General features: G+C 39.2%; 1 protein-coding gene across 1 annotated transcript; it reads right to left on the bottom strand.

Annotated features, from left to right (window-relative positions):
• Positions 1 to 1,139: 1,139 nt before the first annotated feature.
• Positions 1,140 to 21,923, bottom strand: DNAJB14 (DnaJ (Hsp40) homolog, subfamily B, member 14; the record flags this gene model as incomplete). Its single annotated transcript, XM_010072516.1, has 7 exons — positions 1,140 to 1,707; positions 4,371 to 4,543; positions 5,786 to 5,895; positions 6,572 to 6,666; positions 7,069 to 7,254; positions 10,299 to 10,444; positions 21,749 to 21,923. Coding segments are annotated over 7 exons (1,010 nt in total), but the record flags the coding sequence as incomplete, so codon positions are not given.
• Between the last annotated feature and the right edge of the window lie 2,940 nt (positions 21,924 to 24,863).

Below are 24,863 nucleotides of genomic sequence, written 5' to 3' on the forward strand. Positions count from 1 at the left end.
TTTAGCATATTGCTAAAGTCAAATCCTGTTCTAGATCAGAAGGAATTCCAATGAAGTTAGTCAAGTATTTAAACTTTCAGTTTAGGAGGAGAATTGGGCTCCACATAAACTGATAGCATTGGTCAAAGATAGCAGTTTTCTCAAACAAAAAATACTGCCCTTAGTACAAGCCACCTGGCATTCTCAAATACAAGAGACATTCTGTTAACATGTAAAAACATCAGCTACGGAACCTAAGAACATTTTCAACCCACTTTCAATAAATTTTAAGTACATTGTACTTAGCTGCTTCAAAACACCTCTTTGCCTCATCAGGTGTGGCTGCAGGGAGCTTCCACGGCCAGGCTGCTGGTGCTACATGATCTGGCATGCAGGAGCTGAACGGTATGTTTACTCATTCCTAGGAACTCAGTCCAGCAACATTCTAGTCCAGAAAAATGTATACCCCTACCTCTTCCGCCCCGGGAAAAGTGATATGGCTCTGACCATAGGAACATCCTGCAAACTAGCAAAGCATTTAAATAGTTGGCAAAAGTGTTGAAAGGCACATAACTTGTCCTTAGCAATATTTTCCGTGTTCCACTTGCAGTGCTCATTGAGGGATCACTGTTGGGACCTAGCTTGAAATAAAAAAAAATCATAAGAAAATGGAAGCCTCTCAGGAAAAGAAATCAGATTGCCGCCTTTTTTTTTTTTTTTTTTTTAGCTTCAAGATTTTGCTATTGCATGTTTTCCTCTGTCTTTCCAGCAGAAATTAAGGAAGCTATGGATGCATGTTGACCATACATATGGACTTACTACTACGGGAATACCAAATGGTAGAGCCGCTGTAAACTGTTGCAAATACTAAAAGCAATGCTTATAATGGTCTGTACAGCATTTGCAAATACTTAGTTTGAAAAGAGATTAGTGTAGTTCTTGGGTTTTCTCAGCATTGCTTAGAAACACTAAAAAACTACAACAGCTAACTGCTACTCTACATGAGATCAACATACCCCAACAGATATTTAGGAATATATACCATTATATTTAAAAATACCAAGTTCCTATCTAAGCTGGTAAACCTAGAAGATTTTACATAGAGTTAGAGATAAAATATTAAAAATTCTTGTTTCAACTCCACACACTTGACATCTGAATAGGAGTGATGTAATCATACTATTTATTCCATCAGTGAGACAAAATGTTGTATGGAACTAAATTTCTGAGATTTTAAATAGAAAGTCATTTAACTCGTATATACACAAAGTGTTCTTTCCACAGATATTTACATGGCAAATACGTTAGAGGAGAACCACTATGACTAAGTCTCTACAAGTATAGCATCCTTTCTGAGCTATTCTCTCTGCTGAAAGAATTCACAGCAGCTTTGAAGTAAAATCTAGACAATTAAAGTTACCTATATTTCACAGTAGGTAAAGAAGCCATTAAATGATATTTCAGCATAAGGTTTCTGGAAACAGCTACACAGTAGAGTTCTACATCCACCTCTCTTTTCCAGCATTCATGGTGAAACTAAATCTCTTCTTAATTCACAAGAGAGATAACGGTATACGTAAAGATGTATGTGTATAATCGTAGTTCATCCCTCTCGATAGAGGCTGGTCAGCCGTTCTAGTTCTTTGCAGTTTTCCATGGACATGGAGTCTGCTTTCTTTTTGAGACGGTCATCTCGATATACTTTTGCTGCATAAAGTAGTTCTGTTTCTTTAAGGAAAAAAAAAAGAGAAAATAGTTTTCAGGTTAAAAACTGAATACTTTGCACATGACACATTCCTTCTCAGAGCTGTCCAAAATAGCTCAGATTTAATCTTCGCCCTTTTTTCCTTCTATCTATTCTAACTGACCACAGACACAACAGCACTGCTACAGCTTTCCTTTGCTGGATCTTCGCAAACATTTCATCTTTTTGAGCAGGAAAAGTGGTAACAGCCTTCCAGCACCCTCATACCTCATAAAAAACAAACAAACAAACAAAAAATCCCCTGCTACTTTTGTCAGACCTATTAAACAATACAAATATAGGCCACACTCTATGGTCCTTCATCTTGCCTGCATCCCAAAATCCATTCTGAATGTTAAGCCCATTACCTCAACTGATACTGCTTCAGACGGCCAGTGTTCAGAGGTATGACTAAAGAGCTCTCTGTATAGTATGGGTGTTCAATAGCTTGAGACGGGTGAGTATTTTAATTCTACAAAATCTTTTTCAGCCCTTCAACTCAAAATAGATTAGCAAGGCATTCTTAAATGTCAATCAATGCTGGAAAGATTTTAACTGTCAAAGAGATCCAACACACAACAGGTATTTTAAATCTTTAAAACCATAAAATCAGCTGTTTCTATAAACAAAGAAAATCTATTAAGGGCCACTTTCTCAAAATCAGTTTGGGTATTTTTCACGACCTGAATAGCAAAGAACATGACAATCACCACCTTCAGGTTATTTATCTTCCATATACTAGGGTCATATGTTTCTGTAGTCATCACCTTTTTCCCAGTAAACAGGTACATACGGGGTCATAGGCCTCTTTGCATTGTCCAGAACTCTGTGCATGCTTAAAAAAGCGTGTCAAGAATAAATGCTGAAAAATGGGAAAGGTATCCTTTCTCCTAATGTGAAAACTGCACGTCAACTAAACCTTTTCAAAGACATTTAAGGCAGTAAATGTATTACAGGAGACACAAATATAATGTACCAGTAAATCTAAGTGTAATGACTAGGTCAATAAAAGCAAACTATCCTTCCAGATCTACACTCTGCTGAGAAAAATGTACAGACAATATGTCCTCTTTTTATTGTCTTGTCTTTAATTTTCATCTTGTCTTTAATTTTTTGTTAACAACCATGTATCATTTTTGTAAGCTATTTTATTATAAGAATACCAATCATTCATCTGGCATACACTTGCAGATGAAAAGTTAGGTGTTTATTTCATGGAGAGTGAACATATTCAAACATTTCAAGATGATCAAAGGACAACCTAGTTGGGAAAATACAAGAGGTTTTTATATTTGCTTATGAATTATACCCAAAAATCCTCTGACGCTTTCCTCTATTTGAAAAATCTGGGAAAAATTATTCTGATCAAATCTAGCACTCTGGGCAATGTTTCTCTTGCATACAGGTGACCCATCAGCACAGTTTTCTGCCCACAGTTCTCTCCTGTGGGCAGTTTGTAAGACTGTAGTGATTTACTTGTGTGTAAGCAATGTGTACTCACGAGTAAGGAGCGTAATGCCGGCAGGGAGCATTGGGTCTGCCATGCGTGGGCAGCGCAGTTTGTGTTTGTATACGTACAATCCAGCTGTAATGTATGTGTGCCATCCTGTTCAGGCATTTGCGGTGCCAGGCTGTCTGGTACAGCTGGGAGAAACTAAGGGGCCATCTCAGCTGAAAGGCTTGGCACCACTGAACTGGAGAAAGTACAGATGTGTAGGAACACACAATTTCACTCAGAGAAAAGCATCCTGTTTGCTTATGGTCAGTTTACTGACAGTTCATGAAGCAATTATTTCTCCGGTAAGATATTACTGAAGAGCTGTAATTTGCCATTTCAGCAGTGCTATTTCTCACAGAGCACGAAAGGCTCAGGCAATGGTCACAGATAATAGAATAACAGGTTAAAATTGCTGAGGATTTGAAGATGGCTGATGCTATTCAGTATTAAAGCTTTAACACTGAATTCTAGGCTCCTGCAAGAAAATAGCTCCTTGTATAATATTAGATTGGAAAAAATAGATGGTGAACAAAAAAAACCCCTGGTTTTAAGGTCTGATATAGCCAAGGTACCATGTCCAGGGAGAAAAAAATATTCAGCACTGGCAAAACATTAAGCACTGATTTACAGCTTATGATGTTTTAGATGACATGCTGTGTGTCCTTGATTGCCTGGAAAAGCAGTGTTTGTATGTACCATGGTCCAAGGCAGACTATTTTTTCCTTCTCCAGAAACACCTATGCAAGCTTTTGTTTTGTTTATTTATTTATATAAAAGCACCTAGGGAAATGAGATATTGCCACGATAAAATAATGTGGAAGAGATTAGAATTTTTAGCTTTCATCCTTAACTTAGAGCAAGTTCTTTCTCCTTATTGATTCACTATACACTTTCATTTTCTGGTCATGGATAATAAGAGTAGCAGGTTAAAATTACTGATGATTTGCAGATGGTTGTTAGGTCACTGAGTAAAACACAGAAATGAAGTGAACCTGTCTGGAACACTTTTAGAAGTGAGAAACAGTAGGGAACCTTACACTTGCATTCTCATTCATATATTTTAATAATACAAGCAATTCAGTCTTGCCTGAGACAATCTTTTTATAGCAATGCATGCTTTCATGAAATTACACATATCGCCAAACTTACTTTGTTGCCTCTCCTTCCAACAGTTATTACGAATGTTGGATATATAATCCTCTTCCACACTCTTTTCCACTTTCTGTAATGACACTCCTTTGTATTCATTTCTAAAGTCCTTATTGACATAATAAACAACACCCAAGTTTTCTGTCTGCATTTTTATGGTCTGCCCTGTACTTCTGCAAAAAAGGAGGGCGGGGGGATAGAGAGAAAGACTAGGTATTAATTTGATTTTATTTTTACACCACAAATACACTTTTAAAAAATATTGCTATCACAGAAGAACAACACATCACGGAATTTGCCATTTCAAGACAAGCAATGAAATGAATGGCTATATAATCTGCCAGAGAAAAACAATTTACTACATTTACCTGCACATTAAACTCCTGCTGGTTAAACCCTTGGTCTTGAAAAAAACAAAACACTTTAGTAAGATGCTTGTTTCATATCTCTTTAGCCAAAAATAAGCTTTGGTAATGTAAAATTATATTCAAACTCAACAGGAAGGAAAACAGGTCACTATTAAGTAGCAACCCAGGACAGGCATCTCCATTCTAAAGTGTTTTCTGCCAGCCCTGACAAGTCCATTTTCCTGTTGGCATTCTGCAGATTAAAAAGCAAAGATTGTGCACAAACCTTTCAACAGAGAAGTGTTTATAAGCATCGCAACAACTTAGTTGTAGAATGGAAAAGCATTATACTCCAGAAATAAAGAACACTGAAAGATAAGAGAGGAGAAAAGACGCCTTTCTGTTGTGGGGCTGAGAGTTCTGCAAGGAACTGAGGACCTTTAAAAGAGTTCTGGCGAGTAGGCTAAGTCTACTCGGTAGTTGCATGCTTGATTAAAGTTAGTTATTTCTCTCAAGGAAAAAATATTTATATCTCCTACTGTACAAAACAAGTAAGTTTCATTACCAGAATTCTTTGCAAGAAAATGGAGATAAACTATTACAATCACCTAGAATGAAGCAAAGAACAATTTCCCCAGCCCTCATCTAGTTCAAAACACAAAGATGAGAAAGTTGGTTTCAAGCACTTCACCTCCTACAAGCACAGATGACCCCTAAAAGAAGAATGAGCCTTAGCAGGTTTCAGAATTTGATTAAGTATGTTGGAGATGCAAATACCTCTGCAACATGCTGCATTGCATGGACCCACTGTCTTGTATTAGAAGATCTCCTAAACTCCCAGTATTGCTGACCTCTCTTCTCCATTACATTCTCACAGCATGTTCTTAGTACATAGCTTTCAAGATTTGTTTTGCTTAATTTCTGCTTCCTCTACTTTCCCTCCCTTTCCTCATTGTGGGAAATCAAGGACCAAATAATGAAAGGCTCTCTAAAATGCTTCTAAGTGGGAGAGGGTGATTATAGTATCCTCTCTTCTGTTTTAAACTAATGTAATCAAACATTACTTACGATCTTGGGTATAAGGCGTAAGGAGGGTGAGATACCATCAACTGGCTCAACAAGGAGACAAGGATCAACACGATAATAGGCATCAGCTGAATGAACATAGAGAAACCCCCCTAAGGAACAAAACAGATTCAGGTATTTCATAAACAGCATCAAGTAAACAGGTGCATTTGGCAAGATTTAACGCTAAATGTGACTTTCTGCTTTAAGCATCAAAAGCTGCTAGGAAAACTAGAACTACAAACCTGCAAATCCTGTGATGTTATCTGAACTTTCCAATGCATACACAATACTCATAGGGTGTTCAGGCTGCAAGGGTTCACGGGTTAGTGGGTGGCCACAAGCAATTACCAAATGAATAGCTGGATTCAGTTACGTTGTACACCATGATTTGGTCTCATCTATACAGTGATATGTAATTATACAGGACTATATATATTTCATCTATATGAATATTGAGCCTTAAGGAGAATTCTTACCTCAGCCCGAATAATTTTTTAAATGCAGGCAAGGATTAGTGACCACACCTAGTGGCATATTTAGGCTAATACTACCAGTCTCTAGTGAGATAGTGACTGACATACAACAATAGATTTACAAACCCAGGCTATTATCTTTGCACGTCTATTTACCAGTCAGTAAGACTACCACCTGCCAGTTTTAAAATATGCAACTGGCAAGTACAAATCTTCCTCTACAGTACAGGGCTCCTGTACAATCATATCACTGGAAGTGACTACCAGCAAATTTCACATTCCACAGTTTGAAGTCAACAGTGCTTAAACATACATCACCCCTCTCTTCCTCCCTCTCGTGTCCACTCTGACGGTGCTGATTAGGATGACTGTAGCCAGCACGACCATTAGAAAATGAATGTACGCTACCTAAGGAAAGAAATATCCACAACTGAATCATGTAAAAGAAAACAATTTAGAGGTCAGTACAGAAGAAACAACGTGAAGTAGTTAACATTACTGCACAACAACACACAAAATAACTCAACTTCAAGATATCTTACAATTTCAAAGTTGTTTAAAATAAATATTTTAAGCTCTAAGACAACTGATTTGTTATTTCATGTAGCACAGAATCACCATAGTAACCCTGAAGGACTGAACTCACATTTTTGGGATTTAGAAGCACTTAGGGGAAAAATAAACTGTGACACAGATCAAGGAGTTGGAGGCAGGTTAGAGCAACCTTACTGTTTTATAATGTCACAAACTCTAATGCCACTCTGGGCAGTACCACTGTATTCTGATGACTGTAGTGATGTATACAAATACCTGTTGGAAAGGCCCCTCCAAAAAACATGTTGAATAGATCCTCCGGAGTAATATCTGCCTCACAACCTCTATGGAAGTTGAATCTACTGTTGCTAGGGTGATTGCATGTTTGCTCTTCGCTGCCTGTAAGGTCATACTGCTTTCGTTTTTCTGGATTACTCAGCACAGCATATGCATTTCCGATTTCTGAAGCAAGGAATAAAAGACAACTCCCATAAGTGAAAGATAAGAGCTATTCCAGTATGAAAACTGCAATTTCAAAGTCAAGAACAGGCAGCTAATTATGCCCTTTCCTGTATATTACAAATCAACTACAGCACAACAAGGTCCAGAAACATCTCTCCTTTTCTTAGTTTAGCTTCCACAAAGTTTCACACCAATGCTATTCAAAGGCCTTTTATCCCACTGAACTAGGCAGAAGGCAAGAGAGCTCTCTTCCTTTTTTGAGATTTCCTACACCTGTGGAAATGTTCCCTCTCACTGCAATTACCAAAAAAGCATCGAGCATTACAATGAAAGCTTTGAAGTGGGGTAATTGCAAAGTTCAGTTTGCTCCAGCCTTGCTTAAAAACATTTTTGTTTTCTTTGGTTCATTTAACAATGACTTCTTCGAATGCATCAACTTTATTGTTCACAAAAGTGTGAATGTATTTTTTTTATATGCTTCTTAAGATATTTTATGGATTCCATTAATAACACAAAGTTTTGCATGACATAACACGAAGAATACAACATGCGTGCATGGCAGGAACACGTGTGTTCCTGAGGCTGTCAAGACAACCTCAGTGTTTGGAGTGCCTGGCCTGGATGCTTGTCTCCATTCACACTACGTTATCATACATTAACAACTCCAATTTTGACAGAAGAAAGGGAAAAAGTGAGTTAGGTGAGCATGGAAAGAATCAGCATGAAAAGACCACAAGCTCTGCTGACTTTACAAGCTCTGACGCTAGCTGCTGTGCACAGACATACAGCTCTCACCGGCCAAAGGAAAATTCCTGTCGGCACTTGATGAACAATCTTTACCCAGTCCTATCTTCATCAAACCCTTCCTGCTTTCCTTTCCTCTCTCTCCCCCAGGCCTTTCCAACAAAAGGCATCTTTTGCAGCCAACCAACATGAGGCACAGGGATTGTCAGTGTTGAAAGCCCATCAATCATCAAAAGTTCATGAAAGGTGCAAGACTGTAACCTCAACACAGACAAATAAGACTACGGCTTTGCAGAATTAATGTTGTTGACATTATCCTATCTAAAAAAAAAGTTAATGAGTCTTAGCTATGTGCCTTTTAAGATGCCCTTAGAAATAATCATTAGTAATTCCTTTAAGTGGAGAACACCCAAAGAAATGAAGACTGGTCATTTGCACTGAGAGCAATACTGACACAGAATATTCCTGCAAAGTTCCTCTGTTATTCCGCACGAGGACAAAATTAGTAGGAAAAAATTAGATTTTCCCACCAAACAAGAATTAAGGGAGACATAAGTCAGGGGACTGCACATAAAGTAAAGACACCATACTGCTAACGGTATGGGCAGCAATCTTTTTAAACTATTTGTTATTTGCTTTTGATTCTTTGATGCTAATGCACAAGAGATTTGATTCAAATATAATTGTCTATAAATAAAGAAAAAAAAAAACTGCTCAAAAGTTTCAAAGGAAAAATTTTTTATGAAGTTGGTAAAAGACATTCCAAGAGAGTAACAGTGATTATATTTGCATAAACATTTGAATCTAAAATATAACCTCAGGGAAACTGCTTAGTACAACAGAAGGGCAGTACTAGGTAGCTCAAGGTCTAAGTAAGTACCCTGTCCAGCACTAAAATCAATTCTGTCTTCTAATGTGGCCTTTCCTTAAAATAAAGCATTATTATGAAATAATAGCTATTATAATGAAACTCCTTTTCTCAGCTGGATGTTAGAAAGCCATCAGGCACCTTTAAAGGCAAAATAAATAATAAATTTACTCAGCCATACAAAAAGATGACAGTAATTTCAATGCAATAAAAATGCTAGGTGAAATAATTTTTAGTCAACAAGATTCCCCTACAAAATTTTCTATTCATTTACTCATCTAGTTAAAAACCAGGTAGTAAAATTAAGCCAAAGAAATCAAGCTTGTATAAAGTGCTAATGTTAAATAAAAGATTAAATAAAAAGAACCTGATTTCTAACATTTTAAAGATTATTTAAAATGCTATTAACAAGGAAGAATTATTTTATTCATAGGGCTGGAGACAATTTTGTAAGAATAATATAATTTTTAGATAAAGCCATCACATAACTGTATTAAAATAATCATTAGCAACCAAGTTTCCTGTTATGTTCTATCGACTTTTCATCTGGAATTGTTAATATATTATTAGAATTACCCCTTAAATTCTCTATCAGAAGTCTTGCTCAGGACTTTTTATTTTCTTTTTATCCCTCCCCCAATTTAAGAATTTTATCCGATTGATTTTTTCAAATGTCAGCATGTAAACCTCACACAGGAATAAAACAAAAAAGATGTACCAAAATCAGATTGTTTATTTAGGCATGATCATTTCTTACAGATTCACATTTTTCTTCCTCTGTGTCTGAGATGAAGGTGTGGTTTTCTTTAAAAAGCTTTTCCTCAACATTTTTCCTTGTGCGGGGACTAAGCTTGGCAGCCTTAGATCAGGTCAAGGCAGATTGTGAATTTTACCTAAGAAATGGTCAGAGGCAACCATTAATAAGGCCATGTCTGAACCCACGAGGTTTTGTGTGGAAAGGTAGTAAAACTACACACATACAGGGAATTCTAAAGAAAATGTCACTTAACGTGGCACGTGATTCACTAAAAACTGCATTTTGCTAACAAGTATTATTTTGGGTTTTTTCAAGCTCAAGTATACTAAAAATTCAAGATAATAAGATGCAATTGACTATGTTAAGTCAGAATGGACAACAGTAAAAAAGTGCAATGGGGTTTCGCAGATCAAGTATTTGCTCCCTGTACATGAAAATGACAGTCAATCCTCTGAATCCAAACCCTCCTGCAAAACTCCACATTATTTATCTATACTTCTAGGTATATGTTAAGATAATAAAGGTAAAATATTTTCTTAGATGAAAATGTCAATTTAATGTTAGCTACAAAACACCACATTGACAGTTTTGTAAAAAGAGAAGTGACCAATGCAGATGAGTTTCTTTCAATCTGACAAATCATAAAATAAATTTTTAGTAAAAATTTTTTTTTACTTTTAAAAGCCTCTGTTGCTCCAGGTGCATGGTTTTTATCTGGGTGGAATTTCAAAGCAAGTTTTCTATAAGCCTTCTTTAGGTCTTCTTCACCTGCATCCTTTGACACCCCAAGGACTTCGTAATAATTTTTACATTTCTTTATACTGCAAAAGAAAAGGAAGTAAAATGTTGTAAACAAAAAGATGTAAAAGTAGTATGTTAGAACACAGCTGCAAATAAGATAACACATTGCACTGGCGTGATACATTACATCTCTCACTTTCAACATGAAATATATTAAAAAAAAAGCCACTCCAGCAACCAAGAATGCCATTTTTCATAATAAACTCGCTATTGAGTACAATAAATTCTTGTACTCAAAATTACTTACTATAAACATTTATTTTCATTTTCCTACTGTAGAATTACTACAGTTGAAAGAAAAAGTTGCAGTCTGAAGTTAGTGCAGCATTTCCTCATCCCCAATGATATGACTCTTGCCATTAATAACTCATCAAATGAAGACCCCACATGTATTCGCAGAGATAGCAGGCAGGAAGGCCTGGTTTTGACGTCAACAGCAAATGCACTTTGATATGCGTGACAGAAAACAAACAATACCTCCCTTTCTCCAAACAAATGTCAAGTCCCACCACCACTCATGCACTCACTTTCCAGGGAAATAAAGCATGTGAGAATACCTCTGCTGCTGGGAACGCACGTGCATCTTAACAAACTTTCTCTAAATGTTTAGATAAATTCAAAGAAATAATAACAGCTCCAGCAGTTACAGATTTGTCTCATCTCATATGTTCAATGTAGCATTTTTTAAAATTCTGAAATATTCTTTCTGTAGGGCATCTCAGCCAGACAGGAAAAGCAAAAGCTAGAAATGATGTAATGATTCGGTATGCTTCACAACACCCAGAAGAGAGAAAGAGCAGTTACAGGGGACAGACACAACACCAGTTCTATGTGGGCAGGAAGAACTGACCAAACCAATAAATACATCTTAAAAACAAACCAAGTTACTTGTGTAAGAACTCAGAAACTTATAAAAACAAGGCCAAATCACAAACTTGCATTGCAGAAACGAAGCACGCTGACATTTGGTGCATACCAAAAGAAAAGGGCTGGTCTGAGCGAAAAACAGAAATTACATCCATAAATATTTTAAAAGCTTCGTGTGAGTCTCTTCACGTGGCTGTAACTGTGTCCACATTCTCTTAAATGCAGAGATTTCTATGTAAATATGGGTTAAGTGTTATGAAGACTATACACAGGGCAGCCAAGTGGAAAAAAAGGGGGTCAGCAAGTTTTTGGCATTTTCAGGAAAGAAGAATGGGTACTCTGTAATTAAGAGAACAACCACGCCATCCTGTGTGGTCCTTCATAGTACACAGATGGATCAAATCAAGTTTCATTTGAGGGATCCCCCTTTTCCTGTGTTCAAATAACATGAGCTTTTAGGGAAGTCTGGGTGTAACACTTCCAAGAGCACTGAATTGAATGTATGCAGGCAGCTGCCAACACGAACATCCTGCGAAATAAATATAGCTCATTATATTGAAGGAACGTTTAATAAGTTCCAGTTAGGAAGCTGATAAAGCTAGCTAAAAAGAATAAAGTGAATCCACCATAAAGAAACAATGGAAAGAAAGTACATTAAATTATACTCCAAGTACTGGAAACTTTTGTTTAATTTGTACAATAAGAAAAAATCCTTAGCCTTAAGACCTGGGTTACTTAGGAACTGTATCAAGAACAGATATATTTATTTAAAAGTGTAACAGTATCAAATTAAGCTTTTTTTCAAGAAATTGCTATTCCAGCAGCCAGTCTAAATTCTTCTCTTCAGTAATTCTGTATCTGAACTATCTGTTTGCGGACTAGACTTTTCAGAACTTGGGCTGATATAAAATTAAGTAGTAAGTCACCAGTGTTTAGCAAAGTTGTTATTTTATTAGCATTAAAACTGTGGTGTTAAGTGTTTGCTCAAGTCATTTTAAGCACTGTGCACCCTCCACAACTTTTTCCCCCAGCAGCATATGGTCATTTCTCATGGAAGTAACAAACACACAAAAAAACCCCAAACATGAAAGTTTACTTCTCTGCAGACCTGATATGCGTTTATTTCACAGCTCTAGGATGCAGAGAGGAGGAAAACAGGAAAAAAAAAAAAAAGAGCAAGCCAAGAAACGCCAAGCTGTTCTTCTAACCCTCAAAAACTTGCCTCAGAGTTTCCTCCCATTCACAGCCAGTGGAACTCCCCCCTTGGCAACCCTCGTGGGAAAAGCAGGAAGCTGTCAATCAGAAGACGTTCAGGTCAGCATATGACCCACTGGCTTCCAACACCATGATCTGCTCAGAGCCAGGGCATCAAACCAGAGCTGCTTCCTGAGAAACTGCAGGGAGAAACCTGCCTTGCGGGTCATACAGCCCGTGCCATCCAAAGGGATGTGATCACCCTCCGTGCAACAGCGATGCTGAGCCTGGCCCACAAATGAGCTGTTGTTATTTATCAAGAAACAAGCATTCAGCCGAGGTATAACACATTTCTATTTTCTCTTAGCAAGTCTTTGCTAGCAATCGCTTTGTTAAACAAAAAATTCTACAAATAGACAAGCATCTTGTTCAGCCTGGAGAAGAGAAGGCTCCGGGGAGACCTCATAGCAGCCTTCCAGTGCTGAAAGGGGGCTACAGGAGAGATGGGGGGGCTCTTGATCAGGGGGTATAGTGACAGGACAAGGGGAAACGGCTTTAAGCTGAAAGAGGGGAGATTTAGACGAGATCTGAGGAAGAAATGTTTTCCTGTGAGGGTGGTGAGGCAGTGGCCCAGGTTGCCCAGGGAAGCTGTGGATGCCCCATCCCTGGAGGGGTTCAAGGCCAGGCTGGATGAGGCTTTGGGCAACCTGGGCTAGTGGGAGGTGGAACTTTGAGCAACCATTGAAAGGGGTGGAACTGGATCATCTCGAAGGTCCCTTCCAACCCAAACCATTCTGTGATTCTATGATCTCTATTCCAACATTCCTGATTTTGTATGAAGCTATGATTTAATAGTTCAAGCACATCTTATATCAAATGACCCTCATACCCTTACCTGTTCCCCTAGGCTAAACAGCCAGTCTCAAACCAAGAAGCCTTTGTGAATTTGTGACAGCCACCCCTGACTTTCATTCTCCCTTGCATGTTCTCGTCAGGATGGGCACGCTCACAGCAACACACCTGTACCTGATCCTCCAGGTCATTTACATCACCTTCCTTTCCACTGCAGAGGATCAACGCTGACATATATAACCCCTGTTGACTGTTTAGCCTGCTGTCATATTCAGATCTCAGCCAAGTCCATGCTGGCTCTTACAAAACTCAGCAGCAAACATAAGCTGCAAGTACTCTACTGGGTAGCCCAAGAAGCACTGCTGCACGTGACTCCATCGTGAATCACGTGGAATACGCACATACATACTGCAATTTTGCAGAGTTTAGCAGGAATTTGGATTAGGCAGATCAAGCTTTAAAGCTAAAATATGTTAAATGACTGTACAAATGCACAGGGGCCAAAAGCCATACCTAAACCTGGAATTCTCAGCAATGAACTTGTGCTGTGAAGCCCTTGCTACACCCTGCCAGCAGACAACAGTTTGGTACCATTGCTTTGCCACTTCAAGGCAAAAAGCATCTGAACTGTAAGTAGCTAGAATCTAGTTAATGCAAAGTTTCCAACAGGGAGGGCGATGGTGACTTCTGCCAGGAGGTCCCCTACTGAGCACAACTCAGGGCAATCATTTCAGGGTTAGGGCTTGGGTTTTCCCCCCTCAGCAAAGTCCATGTGAGTTTTGCACCAAAACTTGTATGGCAGCAGCTCTGCACTGGGGATGACAGGACAAGCAAAGATGATATGAAAATTTTGTTTCTAATGAAACTAAATTATCAGTGTTTGTGGTGCACTCCTGAGACACAAAACTTTAAAGCATCACAAACTCACCCTGGTAATTCAGGACAAACTGTATGGGATCCTCAGGTCACACAAGTGCTGTGCAGTCACCAGGCTCCTCAAACACCGTTGGAGCCCACAGCCCGCCTCACCAAGGCCTGACACACCACATCGCTCCTCCACCTTAAAGAGATGGGGATCACAGGCTTTGCACAGAGACTGTCCAAGACTTAAGTCCTCTTCCCCCAATCTGCCACTGTCCCAGTGAGAAATTTCTGTCCAGCTGCTGGGAGCTGTTGGAAGCCATGGCCAAGCTCTGATCCTTGTCCTAAGCAGAAACAGGCCTTTTGGGACATACTCCTCACCCTTGTCTCTAGCAGACTGAAGTCTGACAATCCTCACTCTGCCAGAATCCTCCACCTGGAGCATGGAACTGTCCTGTAGAGACTTATCATGGGAGGGCAGATGGACAAAATGAACCATCCCCTTCCCACTGGTCTTCTGTTTCAGTCCACACATCATCAGCCAGCAGAGGCTGGGAAAAAAAAAAATTAAGAGAAAATGCAGTGGAGGATGCGGAAGACCACCAATCATTGATGTTACTTATGGCTTTCAACAGCATCTGAAACCCCTATGCTGCAGCACTCTCTACTAACCTTCTGAAACTTCTAACTTTCCGAAAGCTGCATTTCAAATTGTTTTGCTGTACTTAGGGCATTGTAGTCCTTTAGTGCTAATTTTCTTGCATATGTAAACTCCATACAGATGGTTCTTTTTAAAATTGCAATTTACATATCACTTGCTTACGGATTGCCCCTTTTGTATTGAATTAGGGTTTTTTGTTGTTTATTTCTGGTTTATTTAAAGTTCAGTGCTTTCACTGTTAAGTTTTTCAGGGGGTTGGTTTTTTGTGAATTGCTCTTCTTGTATTTTTCATTCCTGGTTGGATCACTTCTGTATCTGAATTACTATCAAATTATTTCTGTTGTTTAGCTAATTTCTGTCTGCTGAATTGCTAATCCCCTGCCAGCACCTTGGCACTGTCCTTCTGGTTAACAGATTTGCTGGCTGTTTTAGGACGGCACATTGCTGGATGCTCCTGAAATAATATCCAACTAGAGAATAGACTTCTCAAACAGCATGAGGGCAAGTGATGGCCTACATTCACCCACAATCTGTCGACAGAGGTTCTCATCATGACTTGCAAAGCTCCACTGTCCCAGCTTGTGGCTGACAAACCACCCGCAGTAGAACTGGTCAGCCAGCTTCAAACTGCAGCAACAGCCAATTCTGCCTGACGCTGGACTCCTCCCCGTGCCATGACAGCTGAAGGCAGAGGAAGCCCTTCAAGTCCTGAAACATTTGCTCTCACCTGCAGACATTCTGGGGCTACCATCACTGGTTCTCCCGTGACTACAAAATGATGTGATCCTACAGCTGTACTTCTTGTTTCACTTTTTTTAGGTCAGCATCAACAGTTTTGATCAGGTTAACAAAACCTATCAGAGATGCTTGCATTTCTGTATCAAATACCCGCAGTGATCCATAATCATGAAGCTTCGAGTATGACTAGGTATTCCAAAGGGCCTTCCAACCACTCTGTCTGCCATCTCCAGGGATGGCCCAAAAGACGAATACTTTGACCACAATCTCCAAAAGCTCGCGATGTGAGCCACACTTATTTCTCCCAATGGTACTCTGAACTGAGCAGCAATGTGAATGTTAGCGACAAAGAACTGACCTGTAGCAACCTACACTGACTTCTGATCCCAGAGTGGAGCAGAAAAACACAGTAAAATGCAGACCAATTTCTACATGGGCTCAAGTTTCCAATGATGCCAGAGGGCCTGAGGCAAATGGCACCCTGCAGCTGAATTGGGAATGTGCCAGTCACAGTATAGATGACATAAGTGTGGTCTGCAAAAAGTGCTCTAGATTGGGAAGAGAAGGTCACAGTGTTGTTGAAAAACTCAATCTGGTACCAGCATACCCCTAGATTCTGAAATGAAAACACCAGAAGTTTCAGATCGCTGTTTCACTAATAAATTCAACAACACATTAGGGTCCTTGTCTTGGTACCTTGCTCTTGGGTGTACCTGGTCAGTTTGTTTCTCCTGTGTATATGAGGTGAAATACTCAAGGCTGTTTACATCAGCATGCTTTTCTCCAGATTTTGTTTAAGCTTTTGTTTTAGCTATAAAAAAACACAGATTAAAGGCAGAAGCTTTCTGACAAAGTCCACCTTCTCTTCTGTGCCACTTTTCCATGACAGGCTCTGTAACTATGATTTACACCTTGACTTTCTCAACCATTCAATTGGATATTTCAACAATTCACAGTAGTTCTAGCAGCCTAATTAAAGGCATGGCCTGATTTCTTTGCTTTGTGGTTTTTTTTTTTTCTTCATTCTAGCACATGTTGATTGCTCTTATTATTCCACTTTCAATTAATTATCTTCTTGACCCTGTATTAAAAAGGTAATGACATATCTCTTTTTGCTGAATTTGCATAAGTCTCAGCAGAAAGCCTGGAAAAAGTCAGTTGCTGTTGTGGTTTAACCCCCGCTGGCAACAGGCAGCACACAGTTGCTCGCTCACTCTCCCCTGGTGGGATGGGAGAGAGAATTGGAAGAGTAAAAGTGAGAAACTCAGGGGTTCAGATAAAGACAGTTTAATAAGTAAAGCAAAGGCATACATGCAAGCAAAGCAAAACAAGGAATTCATTTACTCCTTCCCATCGGCAGGCAGGTGTTCAGCCGTCTTCAGGAAGCAGGGCTCCATTGCACATAACAGTTACTTGGGAAGACAAACACTGTCATTCTAAATGTCCCCTGCTTCCTTTTTCTTCCCCCAGCTCTATATGCTGAGCCTGACATCACATGGCATGGAATATCCCTTTGGTCAGGGGGGTCAGCTGTCCCAGCTGTGTTCCCGCACAAGTTCTGGTGCACCCCCAGCCCAATCGCTGGTGGGTGGGGTGAGAAGCAGAACAGCCTTTGACTCTGTGTAAGCACTGCTCAGCAATAACATAAACATCCCTGGGTTATCAGCCCTGTTTTCAGCACAAATACAAGACACAGTCCCATAGTAGCTACTAGGAAGAAAATTAACTGTATCCCAGCCAAAGCCAGCACAGTCACACATCTTACATTCCTTCTAGTTTGATCCACGAAATAACGTAGAGGCAATTTTTCTGTTTACTCTGTGAATTCAAATCAAGTTCCTGATTATTCTTGACCGCTACTGGATGACATTTAATCCTGCCTTGCAAGGTTCCTACAGACCTCATGCCTCTATTGGTTTGGTTCTAGCTCAAAGATCCAAACACAAAATCTCATTCTTGTGCTCTCTTCCTAGGGGCAGGCCCTGGCAGGACAGGAAAAGCAGTCTTCCACCACAATTTTCAAAAGACAGCAATCCAACTCTAGCATACTACTCATTATGGAAGTTATCTTTCAGATGTCAAAAAGGTAATACAGAATTAAAGCTATGGCTTATTTACTAAAAAGAGACATGAGACACCACATGGTTTTAAGATCACTTAAAAGGAGTCTGTATAAAGTGTACAACCTATTTTTTTTTAAAAATCATGTAGTAGACAACAGCTAATACACACTGGACAGCATAAAAAGAAACAGGAAAACTTAATACAGAGCAAGCAACTGATCTTTTTTTTAATTATTATTTCATGCCAGTCCACAAAACCTTTCCAAAGGGTCTGCACGCTTGGTATGAGAAGGCAGATATGATGAACAGAATTTGTTTGACAGTAATTAAGAACTCTTTGATAACTGTAATCCTGACCAGCACTTCTTCAGCTGTTTTAAGTGAACTAGAAGAAAAAAAAAGTTTAAATTTTCTTTCTTACACAAATGCTTCATTTCTTTATCTCAGAAAAAAAATTGCCAATGACCTACATCAAACAGTGAAGGAATTGCTTTAAAGCAAAGACCACAGAATCCAAAAGCAAATTCTCCCTTTTTGGTGGTGCATATGATTCTCATGCTCTTATCTTAAGCTGGCATTGCTCAAACAGCATTCAACTGCCTAGAGACTTCTAGGGCACTTGCTCTAAAGAGACATAAGGACACTGTGGGTCCTAACACTTTCCTGCTAGTCTCCTGTCAATACCTGTGATAGTGGTCACCTAAAGTGCTCAGGCAACCTGATCCAGCCCTTGGTGAAAAGACAAGCATCATACAGAAAAAGTTGTGTGTACTACAGGTGGTATTTTCAAAGCATTTCAATTCCAAAGTAAGAAAGTGCTTTTGGATATCTCAAGCTTCAAACCGTAACAGAAATAGTGAGCACAGTTTCCACAAAGAACAGAGCATCACTCAGCACTTACGCAATCGGTGGAAAGATATTGCATCTTATGTTTCTCCCTGTCAAGCAACTTGTTTGCAAGCTCACGCAATGCTCTACAGAAGTGTTATGGTAGCTCACTAGCAATCAGTGTCCCCTGTGGATGTGGAAAAATAGAAACAGCACTGAGGTGCTTGTTTGTACTCATACCTACCCTATTACTAGAGTAACCCTGATGAAAATTAAGGCAGTTAAATTCGTTACAGTGCTACAAGTGCGTCTTCACTATGCTTCTGAAATCTGTTGTCACAAGCAAATTCAAGATAGCTGGGCAACTGCAGGAACACTAATCAGTGATCCAAGTCAGAGAGCCCAGAGTCAGTCCTGCTGTCCAACTGCTCACGAGTGCTTATAAAAAAGGGTTGGAAATGGCACGTGTAGTTAAATCAGGAATGCTTTTGCTCAGTTTATATTAAATTACTAGTACAGAACCAAATATACCTAGAGGGAAGAGTACTTGAGGACACTGACCACCTTTCAAATCATAAACATACAAAACAATTTAGTTTAACACCGTCAAATTCAAGGTATGATTCAGAATTTATTAAAAATTGAAGATTTTGCTGCCTTGCTATCTACGAATTTACCCAGAGAAGAAATTTGCCAGAGGGAAGCTGTGGATGCCCCATCCCTGGAGGGGTTCAAGGCCAGGCTGGATGAGGCTTTGAGCAACCTGGGCTAGTGGGAGGTGTCCCTGCCCATGGCAGGGGGTGGAACTGGATGGGCTTTAAGGTCCCTTCCAACCCAAACCATTCTGTGATTCTATGATTCTAAATCTATTTCCTTACAGAGAGAAAACAAACAAACAAACAAACAAACAAAAATCAGGCATGAAACACAATTTAAAACCGCTTCTTTTCATGCAGCATTTCTTTAACCAATTCAAAGGTCTGAAAACCGTTCCTCTGTGGTATGGCAGAAGCATATGGTGGTGACAAGCTCTACTCTCTGAAGAATATCCTCCCCAGAGGGGTGCGTTTCATTTAATTGGAAACGTCTGGGGCCTAACTGAAGCAATAGCATATGCAGCCTGTCATGTTTCCAACTAGAAAGCTCATTCTCACTGTGGTTTAAACATGAACTTTCCCTCAGCTATCATCACTGAACATGTTTTATTTTCCCATTAAGTTTTAGCCCACTGTTTGCATTTAATCCTGTTCTTGTTGGCAAGGCACACATGTTTTTTAATTCTTAACCATAAATTTTCCAAGTGGTGTGTTGATGTCACTAACTGACATGACAAACTTTTCAAAACTTCCAACAAGAACTGGGGACTTGCTCGGTTGATTACTGTATATCTAAACCAAAATACAGTCTCTCTCCAAAGGTTTATAAACTGCTACACTGAAGGATGGTAGCATCACTCAAGCTAAGGTCAAGATATTGTTTTAACAGCTGATTTTCTAAGCAGTATGTAAAATACAAACAAACAAGGGCTGTTCTGCAAGCTATTACAATTGCTTATTTGCAGAAATCTGGGTACTTTTTAAAACCTCAAATTTTATATATTTGCAAAGCAGATTTTTGAAATGGGTATGAAGAAACAGTATGGCATCAAGATTATCCTCAGTGTGCAACTTCGGTGAATATCCCTAGCTCCAGTTCTGATCTCAACAAACTGGATTAATTTTATCTGGTATCTAGTGAATCCCTTTAAGGAAGCAATACCCAACACCATGAAAGCATAACATGGAGAAAAGTCAGCTCTACAACATCATTTTGCTCAAGACAAAGTAGGCAACATTACTTTCTGGTAAAACTAACAAACAAGAAAAAGAACTTGCAGGGAACCTGATGTCAAAGCAGCCTGTACCTCAGAATGGCACGTCGCGGGTGAGTGACTACTGGCAGTAATACAGCCTTCCTTGTTGCAGCTTTCTGAGAATGTGTTACACGTCTTAATTTGATATAAGACCCATTTTACAGAGTGCTTCTTTCTGGATATTTTGTCTCACATGCATGTGCACACACACAATTTTGCATTCATTTTAAGAGGTTAAATATTTAAAGGTGGCCAAAAGTGTACACACTTATTCGGGTTTTCCTTTAGCTGTATCATGAAGGGCAATAACATTAATTAAGCAGAGATGGTGGTAAACAAAAACCTCTAAGTAGCAACACCAAGAGGATAACCATGCCAGAGATGCTGCTGTCTACCTGCCTGAATGCAGAGGTGCTGTATCAACAAAGAAAAGCTACTTTTTCCTCACTGTTTGCACAGTTGAACAGATCATTGAACTTCAGGAAAAGATACCAAGATAATATAAACAGCGACATACATTTCACATACAACAAAATCACACCCAAATTTCTGTTTTGTACAACAATTCATCCAATCTACACAAACTAGGAGACAACCACCTCTTAATTTGCCTTCTTTGAGCTCCCTTGAAAATACCTGGGCTAGGCTTACCTGAAAATACAGGTGGGTTTTGAGGTGTGTAATTTTAGAGTGGCTGCATCCACATTTCTTTAGCAGAAATCAGGGCACATACTGAACAATATTTTTCTCACTCCTACAGCCAGCAAGCATGTAATATAACCCGACCTAAGAGTTACTTGCCTCAAAAGGCCATTTTTATTGATCTTTGTTTCTTTTCGCACATCCTCCTTCCCTGATGTCACCCCATCTAAAGACTATCATGCTGCACAAAGTCCAGACAGAGTTTATAATGCAACTTAGACTATGTGCTTCAGTGCTTCTCAGACACCTGTACTTCCAGAGCGAAATAGTTTTAACAGTGGTTTAAGACCAGCCTGTACAGCAAGACTATATTGAAAATAAACCTTAGGAGTGAGCATGTAATGTAAACTTAGACATAAATATTTAAGAATAGAAACAGTACCCTGCAAGGTTTACTACAGAATTTTCATTACTTCTTCCATGTATTATGAGATCTGCTTAATAATGATTTTGAGTATTTTCTTTTTAAACCATCAAGGTTACTTCATATAAAGATGAGCATCATCCTTCTCGCAGAAAGTGACCATGTCTCATACTGTGTTTAAACACAGCAAACCTCTCCTCTTCCTTTTAGTCACAGTTCAGTACAAGTAATGCCTCTCAGCTAAGCTTCAATTTTCTGTTGCTTCTTTAGATGCTACAGCTGAAAGCATGAGTACATAACACACACAATGAAAAGCAGTGATGTATTTAAGCAAGGCCATACCTGAATACTCCTTCCATTTGGTCTTTGGTGTAGCCTTTTCCACTTTCCCCTGCAGCAGATGCATTGCTCTCCTTCGTGCTATTTGGCTTACTTTGATCATTGCTACTGGCTGGTTTTCGGCAGTAAGCGCCTCCCCCAGCAGTACTTCCGTTCTTCGTAATAGCTTCCAACAAAACTATAAAACAACAGTATATCATAGTATCATTATAGGCATTAGCATTTAAGTCGGGGCTCTCAAGTATCTTAAAAGGGAGCACCACATTGTGAAAGACCAGCTACTATATCCTCCTTCCCTGCTGATCACCACTTTGTACCACAAACGTTTCTGAAGGCAGTCTAGCAACTCCTTTTTGTGGCAAAACTATGGAAAAGTGCTTCAAAATTAGTGGCTGGACTCCCCTCCACCTATTCCAAGATAATTTAATACTGGAGAGAATTTGTCCAGGTCCTTCATTTCCAGATGTTTTCTAGAGGCACTGACCCCATTCTTTGGGGTGCAAACATCAGAATACCTGAATGAGCAACCGTAAATAGAAAGAGGAACCAGCCTAACACTCTAGAGAACCTGCAAATTATTCCATACAGAGATAAAGCTTGTTGTCTCCAGCACATTTCAGTTGCTACAGTATATATAGCTATCTGTAACCTGAGCCATTAGTGGCCACAAATTGATGCTCTACATCCCTTCCACGCAATACCAGCTGAAATTCAAACTACTGTTAAATGCCACAGATAAGTCAGGACCAGCCAACTACACCCAACTCTCGAGACCCGGATCTTGAAAACCAGCATGCTTTTGCTAGATCTCAAAATCCTCTTTCCTTCCATGTTCCAACAGATGGCAAATTTAGCAGTTTTAATAAATCATCAGACATGAAGTTTTCTGCTTCTTTCTGGATATAGGCCTGTATTTTGGGAGTATGCTTTTTTACCAATAAATCAGAAACAGTACCATTCTAACTTAAGGGACTGCACACAAAGCGTAATGTGGATCAAAGATTACTAAATTATGTTTCCTGAAAAGAGATCCCTTCAGAGCAAGATGGCACACTACATAGGCCAAACTTGTTTCTTAATCAACTGAGTTACTATCTCCATAAAAAAACCACCCTAATAAAAATTCCCAAAGAAAAATGTCCTACTCACTGTGAAAGCACGTTACAGGCTTACTGTTAAAAAACATTTTATTATAGAAGCTAGTGAGAAGAAGCCTGAAGGATTTTCTCCTAAATCTAATTAAAAAATTTCTCCTCTGACTAGCACAGCCTCTCTTAGAGCAGCAGCAAACTGGGATCCTCCACATCATAGCCTGTATCTCAGAGAGCCACAGGAAAGAAAAGAAAGCAGAGCTTTGTTTAAATGGAGAAGAACCAGTTCCCTAAGATGTGCTTCTTAAAACTCTCCAGTATTTGCTTTTACTTATTTATTCACTTATTACCCACAGCTGTCTGAAGCACTGCAGACGAACAGTGAACACTCAGCCTGAACAAGAAAGTCAGCTGACTCCAGTGCCGGTCCTGTGCTCACGCCTGCCTCAGCAAGTTCATCCATTGATCAGATTGGGCTTTTTACTGCAGAAATAAAGAAAAGGCTAACATTGAGACGCTCAGTTGTATACCGAGGGGATGTTTTCTCTACAAATGAAATTAAGTTCTTGAAAACAGGGGAGCTATATAGCTGCATTGTGGATTATAACTGAAACACATATCCAAATATTTGCAACAGTTTATTCTCATATCATCCCTTAGGGCACTTAAAGCTCCGAGGTAAAGAAAGTAATAACAATTCCACCAAGGTGACTGTGTCTGCAGACTAAGAACTAATCAAGAACAGAGATATGAACAGACAGTGCCCTCAGAATGAAGCATTTTCAGCCCAAATGTGCTACAGACAAGTGATAACAGAAAACAAAACTGTTCTTTTTCTGTTCTGTGACTTTAGATATTTAATAATGGTATCATGTAGGATCCTACCAAACACATGACCCCGACCTACCCTCTAGAAATAATGCTTACTCTACAGTTTTGCAAATCCTGCCTTTCTATTGGTACCGCTCTAGAAATTCCCCACCCCTGCGCTAACGCTTGTGCAAAATCAATAGTAGTAATAATGGCAGAAACGCACGTATAGACAACTGTTTGCATTTTTCACCTCTCTCACAGCAAGTTTAGCTGCTAAGTCTTTTCAGCAACTGGTTTGTCTGCACTATACTTTCAATGTTACTACTTCCTAACCACATTCTTGGACCTCCCATCCCTGCAATGGAGATGTACTGCTGAGAAGACAGTGCAAGATGCTTGAAAAAAAAAAAAAAATAAATTTAAACCTGCAAGTGTTAATTTCTTAAGATAGCAGGACACAGCTTATACAAACATGCTGTTGTTCTGTGCTGAAAAAGAAAATCGTACAAAGGGTCTGAGGCCAGTGTTTTCTTCAAAGAAAATATACAGTTCAGATATTCAGAAACAACTTTCACTCTTCCATGAACTGCTGGTCGTAAAACCAGCTGTTAGAACTGTAGCACTAACAATGGAGTAAAGAAAACTTTCACTGTCCATCTCAATATCTTAAAATAGGACACATAAAGAACCAAAGACTTATTTTGTTAGCAGTTAAGACAATGAATCTCATCTGCAAATGTTACTGAAGGCTCTCCTGTGTGTACTGTTACCTGCTGCTGAATGAAAGATCCTTGCACTGTGTTTGATTCCATTATGCATCGAGCATGATGCCCACTTTCATTAATGGAAGAACTGCTGAATTCGGAATTCATACTAAACACAACACCCTAAAAAATTAAGCTCACATACTCCTGAAAAGTTTGCTTTTACCAGCAGCATCAGAAATAGTGCAAGAAAATCTTACGAAGCACTGAAAAATAAATCTGTCCTTAACATGATTTTCTGCCTTCAACTCCAAAAAGAATGGCATCTCAAGTTTGAAATGGAGATCTTGTCCTTTGTTATCTTTGAATCCACTTTTACAAATCTTTTCCAGACAAGGAATTAGTTTCCACTGAGTTCCAAGATGAATCATTAGCAAAAATCCTAATCAATGTTTTGAACAGCTGTATTGTTAAACAACTTTCTAGCAGAGTGACGCCAACATGAACACT

The sequence above is a fragment of the Pterocles gutturalis genome, unplaced genomic scaffold, assembly GCF_000699245.1.
Source record: "Pterocles gutturalis isolate BGI_N339 unplaced genomic scaffold, ASM69924v1 scaffold13587, whole genome shotgun sequence".
Lineage (NCBI taxonomy): Eukaryota > Metazoa > Chordata > Aves > Pterocliformes > Pteroclidae > Pterocles > Pterocles gutturalis.